Source organism: Populus alba, chromosome 16, assembly GCF_005239225.2.
Source record: "Populus alba chromosome 16, ASM523922v2, whole genome shotgun sequence".
Classification (NCBI taxonomy): domain Eukaryota; kingdom Viridiplantae; phylum Streptophyta; class Magnoliopsida; order Malpighiales; family Salicaceae; genus Populus; species Populus alba.
In genome coordinates, this window is record NC_133299.1 from 13,887,003 (window position 1) to 13,899,107 (window position 12,105).

The 12,105-nt window shown below is 33.7% G+C and overlaps 1 protein-coding gene and 1 long non-coding RNA gene across 2 annotated transcripts; one reads left to right on the forward strand and one right to left on the reverse strand.

The window, feature by feature from the left end:
- The first annotated feature begins 4,092 nt into the window (after positions 1-4,092).
- On the forward strand, positions 4,093-5,535 carry LOC118039338 (uncharacterized). Its single transcript, XR_004685910.2, has 2 exons — positions 4,093-4,840; positions 5,002-5,535. It is a non-coding gene; the product is annotated as an uncharacterized lncRNA (long non-coding RNA).
- A 95-nt stretch (positions 5,536-5,630) lies between these two features.
- LOC118039337 (ferritin, chloroplastic-like) lies at positions 5,631-7,804 on the reverse strand. The gene is made up of 8 exons (XM_035046024.2): positions 7,449-7,804; positions 7,265-7,348; positions 7,104-7,164; positions 6,928-7,015; positions 6,642-6,703; positions 6,437-6,502; positions 6,089-6,152; positions 5,631-5,969 (listed from the first exon to the last, which is right to left on the reverse strand). The coding sequence occupies exons 1-8, from the start codon at positions 7,733-7,735 to the stop codon at positions 5,920-5,922; spliced, it is 762 nt and encodes a 253-aa protein (XP_034901915.1). The 5' UTR covers positions 7,736-7,804; the 3' UTR covers positions 5,631-5,919.
- Positions 7,805-12,105: the final 4,301 nt, after the last annotated feature.

Consider the following 12,105-nt stretch of genomic DNA (forward strand, 5'->3'; position numbering starts at 1 on the left):
CCGTTAAAACCTACATTTTTAATGTTTTTTTGACCACAGAAGCTAATAACTTAGCCAAGCCAACACTTTTGAAGCTTGCTTCAAGCTTAAGACACAAAACCAGAGGTAAGACCGAGCTCATTAGAATCAATCCCTATGTCTTCATGCCCTCCTGTATTTAGGTATTTGTCAAAAGGAAGCATTTGTGTTCTGCAACCGCATGTCACCTTCGTGATACTTACAATGTAAAGGGCAATTGGGCTTCAAATATTGAGATGGACTTATTTTGTGTTGAGCTCTTGTGGTTGTGGGGAGCTAGTATGGGTTTATCTACAAAGAAAGCCTAGCATGGAAGGATGATTTTGGTTTTATCTGGTTTTCTCGTAATCTTTTACGACTTTGAAAACAAACATAGGCTTATGAACCTGGACAAGGAATTGGAAACTTGTGGATAGTACACAGACGTGCAAGTGATGTGGAAAACGATTCGCTCTTGCATCCAATTGCTCAGGAAACTAGAAGGAAGATATCTCACAGGAAATTCTGTTTCAGGGCAGCTTGATCATTTCATTTCTTCCCACTAAAGTAAACTTGATGCATCAGTCATCTTTAATCAAGTTTTGATGCATATTTGTCGAGGAAGTACTAGTCTTTTGTCTTAGCCTATCACGTCTTGACATACAGCTCAATTATTCCCACTTGTTCCTGCTTTTTATCGTCAATAATTCTAAGAACTACAAACATGATGAATGTGCTCACAACTCTTCGTTCGATTATTTCCTGACTAGGAAATGTCATGACATATATGATATATGTGGGCTCACTACATAATTGCTCATGTCCTATACGCTTGTTAGAAATGCTACCTTTTTAACTGATGGATTGAGTCAATTTAACCATATAAATGAGTGAAGAGCTCGACCTTCTACTGATGGATTGAGTCATTTCTCAGGGTCACATAACCTCAATGCTAAAGCTAGCAAAACTCTACATTTTAATGGCTTCCACATGACCTTTATTAATTTTGGATGCTCTTACAACAATGTTCCTTCCTATTTATGCAATCGATCCTCTCCACTTGATAGCTAATAATCAGATAGCAGATGATAGACTGAACAATATTGGTTCAAATCTATGGAAAGAACAATCAGACTTCACTGAATGGCTTGATTCAAAAGAATCGGGTTTTGTGGTGTATATAAATTTAGGAAGCATCGCTGTACTAACACCACAGAAAATGCTAGCAGTTGCTTGGGTTCAGGCTAACAACGAAAAAGCTCTCTTATGGATAATAAGGTCTGATGGTGTCGTGTCGAGCATTTTTCCACCTGAATTCCTTGCAGAAACAAAGGATAGAGGCAAGCTAGCAAGTTGGTGTCCACAGGATCAGATTTTAAAGCCACCAGCAATAGGAGTATTTGACAATTTGACACTTGAAAGAGTTAGTTGTAGAGTTTCATTTATTTGTTTGCCATTTTTCTCGTAGCAGCAAACCAACTACTGGTTTGCTTGCCACAAATGGGGCATCGTCGTGGAGATAAATGGTGATGTAATGAGACATCAAGTTAGGAAGCTTGTTAGAGAGTTAATGGAGGGAGAAAGGGGCAACGAAATGAAAAAGAAGGCGATGGAATGGAAGACGAAGGCATATGAAGCTGCCAGCCCCGGCGGTTCTTCTTGCAGGAACTTCGAAAATTTGCTAGCAGACATTCTCTTGGTGCAAAAAACAGAAATACATTTGAGAAAGGTAAGCTAGAAGTTTCACCATTACATATGTATCAGAAATACATATTGTTGCCACACATTTTATTGAAAGCAAAGCAGCTACTAGCATAGTGAAAGTAAATGAAAAGCCATAACCAATAACGGTTAAAATGGCTTGTATTCAACTGTTTTTTGGTCTTCCATGGGAGAGCTATATGAATTGTTAAAATCCCTTTTCTCCTATTGGAAAGCTATTCGTGTTGAAAAAAACTATAAAAATGCTATCCCTTTTCTAGCCGTCTTCATAGAGGCTGCATTTTCATTTTTATCGAGTACTGCTTCAGAGAGTTTTGAGTTGTTGGGATCTGAAGGAGTGTTCTTTGTAGATTAAAACCCTAGAGGCTTCGACAGGTGGTCTAGATTCAGGAGAGGAAAAGAGGTGTGTTCTTTCTAGCTTCTTCTGCTTGGTCCACTCTTCATTTCTGATTTCATAGGCGTGGCTTCTTGGATTATATCTAGTCGTCCTCCATTTTATGCTGTTCCTAAATCTTGGTTGCCTTCCATGTATTTGTTGTATTGCCTGAGTCAAGTCTTATTTTACTTGTTACCAAGAAAAACCTCTATTCCCAGAAAAATCAAAGAACCATATTCCACCAAAAAAAAAAACTTTTAGTGAATAACATTAATGAGTGCACTGGAGTTATTTTTTAGTTAAAACTAATAGCTACAATATAAATTATTTATAACAACATATTCTTGAAACAAAAGAAACCACCATGATGTCAAAAATCCAACTTGATTCAACGGTGAATCAGCTGCCGGCCAAAGCTTGAACCGACACTGCTCAAGCTGCCTCTTCTCTTTTTGTCACGGGTTCTCTCTTTTTCTTTGTATCTTTCCTTCCATTTGTTTATTTATTTCAGCGGGTCCTAATCCCAGCTAACCTTTTTGTTTCTTTCCTTCAATGGCGGTCCCCTTTTCACATGGGGCGGGACATCCCAGCAACAATTATCTTTGCAAGAGTGAAAGTAAGTGTAACGAATAACCCTGAGCATATTCTAGGCGCTCTCTTTCCAGGTGACTGACGCTCATCAGAATTATTTGGTTACCCAACACTTCATTAATCTAATAGCACCATTAATGGACAGAGCTTTCTTGTCTGTGTCTGCATATGTGGGAGAGAGAAAGTCAGGGAGAGTGGTTTAGACACCTCACAAAGCTCTGAAGGAAACACCAACGAACCGTGTGACCATGGCCCCATCACTGCTTCCACCTGACTGCTACAGAAATGAGAATCTGTGGTGAGAGGAAAACTGGATTGGGAAGCTCAGAAATTTATTGCCTACTCACTCTCCATTTCTTCTCAATAAGCACTTCTATCTTTACCATGTTACCGCGTCATTATTATTTCTAATCTGCATAATTAGATGATTAAGATTGGCGAATCCATTCTGTAGATGAAAGTATTGCTTCATATCAAAGGTTGCTAATCATCCTCGTTTTAGCTTAGGTTGATTGATTTCATTTGCGTAATTCCTAGATATTAAGTTGTATGATGATCTTGGTGAGATAAGCATCAAGTTAGGTGCATGAGATCGCATAGATTGAATTATTTGATTGAATAATTAAGTTATGATCATCACCGACCAAAAAAAAAAAAAAAACAATGTAGCGAGTAGCTATTATCTTGATTAATATAAAAAGGTTAAATAATTCAAAACAATATATTTATTACTTAGCCAAATAAATTTAAATAGTATTTTATCAAAAAAGATTCAAAATAAAAAGTTATTAATCCTGATATAATGATGTGCTAAATCATTATCTCTTTACAAATTTTCGAATCTTTATATATCAATAAAAAAAAATTTATTTGTACAGAAAATTGTTAAAAATTTATTACAAACATGTAATAGGAATATTTGAGATCAAATTAAAAGTGAATTTTATTTATTTTTTAGATTTTTTTTAGTCTATTCTTCTTGATCATAAACCTTGTTTAGTGATGTAATTAATCAAGATGGTGTTGGTTCTTAATGATAAATTGCAAGTGCTTCAATAAGTATACTTAATATTATGTTTAAAATATTCAACATACATTTTTTTATACTTGCTTTTTTTTTTATATATATATATAAGACTATAGTTTTAGCCTGGAAAATGACGGCATACAAGTCAATAATTCTCTTTGACATTGCTTTTTATCCTCAATAATCCAAAAAATAACAGGCGTGATGAACTTGCTAATTAAGATTCAATTTGACTAGAAACCGACGTGACGTGCATGTGGGTTCACTACAGGAATGCTTATGAAATTGTTTTTATGTTTTAAAATTTTCTTTTTAAAAAAATAAAATAAATTTTATTTTTTTTAATTTTAAATTAATATGTTTTATTGTTTTTTTAGATATTTTAATAAATTAATATCAAAAATAATTTTTAAAAAATAAAAAAAATATCATTTTAATATAAACTATTTAAAAAAATAATTACAACCATATTTTCATCACCATGATAGCAATGTTAATTTTTACCGATGGATTCAATCAATCTAACTATATAAAGGAGGGGAGAGATCTGCCCCCTCCAATAAATGTAAAATTTCACACTCACATGGAAATTGGAGGGAGGGAGATGGATTTCAATCAAGTAGCTGATAGACCTCGTGCTGTTTGCACACCATTCCCAGCTCAGGGTCACATAGCCCCACTGCTAAAGCTAGCAAAACTCTTACATTTTAATGGCTTCCACATAACCTTTTTCAGTGTTGAGTATAACCACACACGACTTCTCAAATCCAGAGGTTCTAACTCTCTGGATGGCTCACCGGAGTTTCAGTTTGAAGCTATACCTGACGGCCTCCCACAGACAGATGATTCCGATGCAACTCAGGGCATCCCTTCTATCTGTGAATCGGCTGCAAAAAACTGCTCGGTCCCATTTCGCAATATACTTCACAGGTTCGATGACAGCACTTCATCTCCAACGTCCGGCAGGTGACCTGTGATGATTCTGATGGTGCTATGTCCTTTACACATGATGCTTCCGAGGAATTTGGGATCCCTAACCTACTGTTGCATACACACGGTGCCTGTGGGCTCTTAGGCTAACACACAGTTCCGCGTTCTTGTTTAAAGGGGCTTAACACCTCTCAAAGGTATAAAAGTTGTTTCATTCTCAAAATTTAAGATTCATGTAAATTTTGGAAGCATCACTGTAAATGCGAAGGGTCCGGCTAACAGCCAAAAAGCTTTCTTATAATAAGGTCTGACACAGATGGTGGTGAGTTGAACATTTTTCCTCCTGGATTCCTTGCAGAAACGAAGGATAGAGGCATGTTAACAAATTAGTGTTCACAAGAGGTGATTTTAAAGCATCCATCAATAGGAGTATATGCAAGTCACATTGGATGGAATTCGGTCCTTGAGAGCCTTAGTTGTGGAGTTCCATTTCTTTGTTTGCCATTTTTTGCAGAGCAGCAAAACAGCTGTTGGTGTTCTTGCAGCAAATGGGATATCGGCATGGAGATAAAGGGTGATGTAAGGAGAGATCAAGTTGGGAAGCTTTTTAGAGAAGTAATGGAGGGGAAAGGGGTAAATAAATGAAAAGGAAGGCGATGGAAATGGAGACGAAGGCAGAAGAAGCTGCCAGTCCCGGTAGTTCTTCTTGAAGGAACTTAAAAATTTTGCTAACAGACATTCTTTTGGTGCAAACAAAGAAATGAATTTGAGAAAGGTAAGTATATTTGTATCAACAAGAAAAAATCAATGCAATAGATTTTCTCTGCCCTTTAACAAGAAATCAATGTAATGATTGTTATGTATAAAATAAAACAAGCTATGGTTCACACAATCAGCTCTGAATCATATGATTTAACTTAATCAACAGACTCCATAGTTAGAGATCAATCAACTGAAGTGATTCTATTCTCAAACATCATGAAGTCATAAGGGAACATAAAGCAACTTCCATTCTTAAAATACTAATACATTGCAGCTCCATATCATGCTTTCGTAATGTTGATTCCATATCATTGATTCCAAATCTGTTTTCGTAATGTTGCCACACATTTTATTGAAAGCAAAGCAGCTACCTCCTCCTTACTACATTAATGTCTATTATACATCCTACAATGAAAATTTATTATCCTTCATCCATTAAAACCCTAGAGAAGATATCCGAAATCTACTATATTACAGACTTGAACCAAGAACAGGTGCAGATTGTATTTACACATCATGCAGCATGAGCCTCATGGAGGAGCATCTGATCAAAGTGCCATACTCCTGCAAGTCCACAAACACTTGCTTAAAACCCAAAATTATAAATATATGGAGAATGGAATAGCAAGTAGACTAGAATAGTGAAAGCAGCAAGATACTGAAAATGTAAGTTATATGCATACCATGGCCTTTTCCAACCATCCGCAATTGAGTGACATATTCTGCTATCTTCTTAATGGATTCAACCTGTTAAAAATAATTGTATTAGTCAGTATCTTTGCAACTGTGAAAGGAAAATGTTACCAATTTTTGACGTGACTGTTCTTCCATATTAAATTTTTCAATTTTGGACAGAACAAATGCCTAACAGGAGGAAAACAGCAATCTTTTTTCTGGAAATAGATGAATGACTGTTTTTAAATACATAATCTGGCACGACCTCCTTCCAGTGTATCTCACAGGATTAGTGCATACAGATGTTCAAGTCAGTATTATATCCAGGGAAAGAAGCAAAATTATTTTGAGCTTACCTGCTCTTCCAAAAACTCGCTTTCGATGAAATCTTGCATTTGTGGATCATTGTTCTCATCTGCCACCTGTTATTTATCAAGAACACAGTATAGCTCATGAGCACAATTCTGAAAACATTGGCAATTCCAGGCATTTAATGCAAGAAAGTACATAATACTTCCTAATTGCAGGGAAAAAAAAAGGTGAAGGCAAAAGACACATCACCTTGTGCAAGCTCAGTAGTTTCTCATTTGTCAACTTCTCCAAAGACAATGCCAGTTCCATAGCTGAATCAAAGACAGCCCAAGTTAATTAACTCAGAAACTGTAAACATTGTCCATTATAGAAACATATCCTGACACCTCTATTTAATGGAAAGCATAACAAAGATTGGAGACAAAATCCACCAACTAATTCACTTCCATTAAGATATGGATGGGATTAATGGAAGACAAAATCCACAAATAATTCTCGGGAGTTTCTAGCAATGAACACGAATCTAGACACATACCATATAGTGCATCTCCTTTCTCAACATGCTCAAATTCAGAAACGGGCGTCAGTATAGAGTGAAGCACCACCTTCCCTCCTCGTATATTCTAATCACATATATTTGGAAAATAATTAATTAAGAATACAAAAATTAAAAAGAAAATAATCGATTTTCAAAAGGTACGTGGTACGTACCTGATACTTCATGAGCTTCTCAGCATGTTCTCTTTCTTCTTCACTTGATTCCTTGAAGAATCTGATTAGAACATGAACACACCATACCTCAGTTACTGCAAATCATTAAAAAAAATAAGGGAAGTAGCCAAGAACAAAGAAACGGGATCTGGTGTGGTTACTTGGCTAGGCCTTTGAGAGCAACGTTATCCCTGTCAAAATAGGCAAACATGGCATGGTATACGTAGGAAGCAGAATACTCCACACTGTTAACACAAAACACAAACACATGTCAATAACTATCTATTCTACAATGAAATTTAAAGATTATGTATCCTTTACAAAAAGAGAAAAGTTATTACTGACTTGATCTGCTCGTTAATGGCAGCTTCACACTCATCCACATAGAACTGACGAGCAAGAGAAACCTGACGAGAAATAGGAACAAGAAAGTCCTCCCTCTTCACCTCTTCAAATGGCTGGAACACTAGACCGGTAAGAGTTCCACTGGCAGAAGAAACTGCAAGACTAGTGTTCCTTTTCTTTCTGGAAAACAAAGGCAAGGAAGAAATGCCATTCCCACCACTAGCAGCGTCCCCTTGCTTTGTTGCAAGAGAAAAGGCAGAAACACTTCTCGAAAAAGTTGAAGCCATAGCTTAGAATGAGAAAAACAGAGGTTTTTTTGCTATGTAAATGGAGATTTGTGGGTGTGCAGAGGGTGAAGGAGCAGAGGGTGTTTAAATACAGAGAGGAGGTGCCGGAGGATGGATGAGGTTTGTTTTGGACCGCTGGATCAAGTTAGATATTTAGGGCTTAGATCTTGCCACGTTTTAAGGGCGTGTGGAGGGCTCGTGGTCTATCCAGTGTGAACGGAACCTCTCCTTGTAAATTCTTTCCACGTTGCGATCTCATAATCCCAAAGACTTGTCCTTCCTTTCTCAATCGCTTGAGTGTAGTAAATAATTGTACTCGCGTAGTGAGACCTGAGACTGTACGTATTTTAGACTTTTCGTTTTGATTTGAAAATTTCAGTGGTGGCGTGATTTCACGTGACAGATGTGAGAGTACGTTGATAGTTTTCCACGCTGCCAAAAACTTTGAATTTGGACATGTATTTTGTCGCATTTAGCGCTAGACAGCCACACTTTGCAAGAAACCAATTTAGTCCCTTTAATTGAGTCGATCCAGCATTAAAACCCTAATAAATTCACCTTTTCCAATCTGGACCTTTTTATCACATTTTATCAATTCAAACTCAGTGGGATAAATTATAAATATACCGCGAAGAATATAAGGAGGGTAATTAAATTGATAAAATCTTCATTTCAATTGAGTCGAAATAACAAATTGTGAGGAGTATAGGGTGAATTGGATGAATATTGTTACAGCGACTGATCTGGATAAGTTTTACAAACACGGGGTCTAAACTGGGAGATAGTTCCTCTTTTCTTGTCTTGTGATTTTCTGAGCTGGCATTGTCGCCATCCGAGACTATAAATAATAAGCTTGTTCTGTTTGCCCACTGTTTCTACCCCATTCCAGATCTTGCACTTGATTTACGGGCAATGAAAGTGTTACCACGGTAATTTTTCAAAGTTTATTTTACTTATAAAAATATTAAAATAATATTTTTTTATTTTTTAAAATTTATTTTTGATATAACACATCAAAACAATATAAAATATTTTAAAAAATTAATTTAAAACAAAAAAATTAAATTTGAATAAAAAATAGGTTACGATTCACTTCAATCATTAATTATGAACCGTGAAGAAAAGAAAAAATTGCCGAGCCCAGTAGTTAATGGGCTCAGAAATGGGTTTGAGCCTGATTTAGATTGTAAATGTCTAGTTCCTTCTTCCTTGTGCCACTACTTTCGGCCATTGTTACAATCTGTAAATGTCTAGTTTGATTGCTTTCTTTTCACCAGTCTCCATGAACGATGGGATGCATGTTATATATATAGGAGATGATGCCACTAAAACATTTTTTCTGTGGAATTTTATATGTATATATTCTCAACCACACAAATGAAAAAAATCCCCTTTAGTATTTATGATAGCTAGAAAAAAGATTAAGCAATTATGACCTTTAGATTAGTAAATGCTCAATAATTAAGAATATAAAAAAAAATGAAAAGTGTACATTGTTTTATACACATCAAATTTCCATTCTTAGAGAAAAGGAAAGGGGGATCAAGAAAGGAATTAATACGATAAAGATGATTGTTCATAATTAACTTTAAGATATGTTTTTTTATCTTTAATTTTAATCAAGTTTTTTCATGCATAATAGGGTGATTAAGAAAAGCCTAGTAATTCGAGTTTTTAATAATCTTTTATTTTAGCCACTTTTAATGAATAAGAATTAAATCAATGAAGTTTTTGGTTCATTAGAAAATCATTATAAGTTGTTTTACTTATTTTCAGCTGATGATTTGAAAGTTATTATAAAATTAAAAACTTGAAAAAAGTAATGATTTAACAACTTTAGGGTGCTAGATTTTGGCCTTCCAATGAGTCTTACGATAAAAAAAAATAATAATAATTAATATTGAGATCTTTGATTTAATAGGCTTATATTTTTAAATTGAAGTTGTGAAGTAAGAGTTATAATCAATGAAAAAAACTAATTAAAGGTAAAAGATTTTGATTTGATATGTTATTATGATTTTTTATCTAATCAAATGATGAAATATGTCTGATTATTATTGTAATTAGAGTAATGATGATTTTTGTTTTTACTTTGAATGATATTGTGCAATCCATGTTTATGTTCTAAGTAAATAATTTGAGTTATTAAAAGTTTATGAATGAATTGTGAAATTGCTTATTACACTATTTTATTTAAAAGAAAAATATATCACAACCTCTTATAACCTATGCTAGTTTTTATTTTTAAATAATTTGATAATTTTCATTAAAAAAAAGAAGCAAGGGCTATAATAACATATCAGGGGTTTTAAGTGAATGTGATAGGTGGTTTGAGGTCTCATAAGTTAGAATGATAATTAGGCTTTAATTAAGTTGAAAATTATAATGTAATTGATCAATTGTATTTTAATGAATCAATAATTTACATTGTTTTAGAGTGCTTAATTTTCTCTAAGGAACTTTTTTAATTTGTATATGTTGTGTTTGTCTTAAATTGTGGGTTCAAATAAGAAAACGAACATTCATGCATATAGTCCATATAAAAACCTAAAGTTGTTATATTTTAGGGTAAGACTTATATGAGTGCTTTTATTCTCTACACTTTAATGACTAGAGAGAGGAAAGAAAAGGTGATTCATGGTTACATTATGATTTCGAGGTGAGAGAGAAATTTTATGAGGCACCTTGTAATCTTTTACTTTTTCATATTAAATTTAATAGTATGGATGACTTTAATATGTGGCATATTAAGATATGTGTCTTGTTAGTTCAACAAGGTTTATTTAAGGCATTAAAATGTATATACTTGTTTAAAGGGATGGTGATAAGGAGAAATAAGATCTCATGAAATAGACACAAAATGCTATTCAACTTTATTTATCTGATGAGATTCTGAAGAGAGTTTACTAGAGATAACTAATGGATTGTGAAAAAAAGTTGGAAACTTTTTACAAGACCAAACCCCCAACAAATTGATTACATTTGAAGCATCGGTTGTATACTATTCAAATAAAAGAACGCATGCCTATTAAAGATCATCTTGATGAATTCAATAGAGTAATTTTAAAATTTATATAATTTTGATGTCAAGGTTGAAGATGGGGACCAAAGTTTGATTTTATTATGTTTATTACCTCTATTTTATGATTATTTTGCTGATACTTTGTTGTATGGACCTGATATTCTTAGTTCAAATTATGTCAAAACTTTATTAAACTCTAGAGAGTTGAAAAAGTAAGTGTCAGAGGGTCATAATGATAATCATATAGATGACTTAATTGTGAATGGTGAAACAAAAAATAAGGGTTTGAGAAATGGAGGCATATTTAAATCAAAATTGAAGTCTATGAAAATTAATTGCTTTGAATGTCATAAAATATGACACTTTAAAAAGAATTATCTTAAGCGGAAAGGTAAGGAAAAGAAGAAGAAAACCTCTGATGATGTAAAAGATGCTAATAAAAAGGAAATTTCTAATGGTACTGAAAGAATTCTAGCTATGTGTGTTGGTAGATATTGATTTAGCTAATGCATCATACATGGTTAATTCAGATAGTGTTTCTATTCAGTTATGGCACATACGACTGAAGTATATGAGTGAGAGGAAAATAATAGAGTTTAACAAATGAGATTTGTTTTGTGGTCAAGAACAAGATAAATTGAATTTTCATGAGCATTGTATTTATGGTAAACAGTGCATGTGAAATTTAGTATAATTATTCATTGTATCAAAGGTATTATTTTTGTCTACTCTTGTTATGTAAAAAAGTAGAGTACAATATTTGTTGACATTATTGATGACTACTTTAAGAAGGTCTGTTTGCATTTTCTACAGAAAATAAGTGATGTGTTTGTCACTTTTAAGTAGTAGAAAGATTTAATTGAAAAGTAGATTAGTGAGAAGATCAAGTGTTTAAGAAATGATAATAATTTGAAATTATAAGAATAAAGGAATTGGCAGACTTCACATTATCAAGAAATACACCATAACAAAATAGGATTGCAAAAACATATAAATATGAGACTATTGAAAAAAGCATGTCGTATGCTTTCACGAGTTATATTGTCAAGTGACTTTTAAGCTGAAGTAGTTAACATAACTTGTTATATAGTGAATAAATCTTCATCGATAGTTTTAAAGTTGAAGACTCCATATGAAATATCATCTGGTTCTTATGTTAATTACTCTAAATTGAAAGTATTTAGTTGTTATACTCATGTTTATATTAAGAAAGATAAAATTAGGCCGAGACAAAGGAAATGCATAAGCAATTCATCTAGGTTGAATGGATATTGGTTGTAATGTGTTGATCCCAAGTCACCTAAGTTTAATACTACTAAGGATGTGACCTTTGATGAATTTTTCATGT

Coding starts and splice junctions, on each gene's coding strand:
- LOC118039337 (XM_035046024.2), bottom strand. CDS start 7,735: ATGGCTTCAACTTTTTCGAGAAGTGTTTCTGCCTTTTCTCTTGCAACA. Junction 7,016..7,103: donor AGAAGCTCATGAAGTATCAG/GTACGTACCACG, acceptor ATATGTGATTAG/AATATACGAGGAGGGAAGGT. Junction 5,970..6,088: donor GATGGTTGGAAAAGGCCATG/GTATGCATATAA, acceptor GTGGACTTGCAG/GAGTATGGCACTTTGATCAG.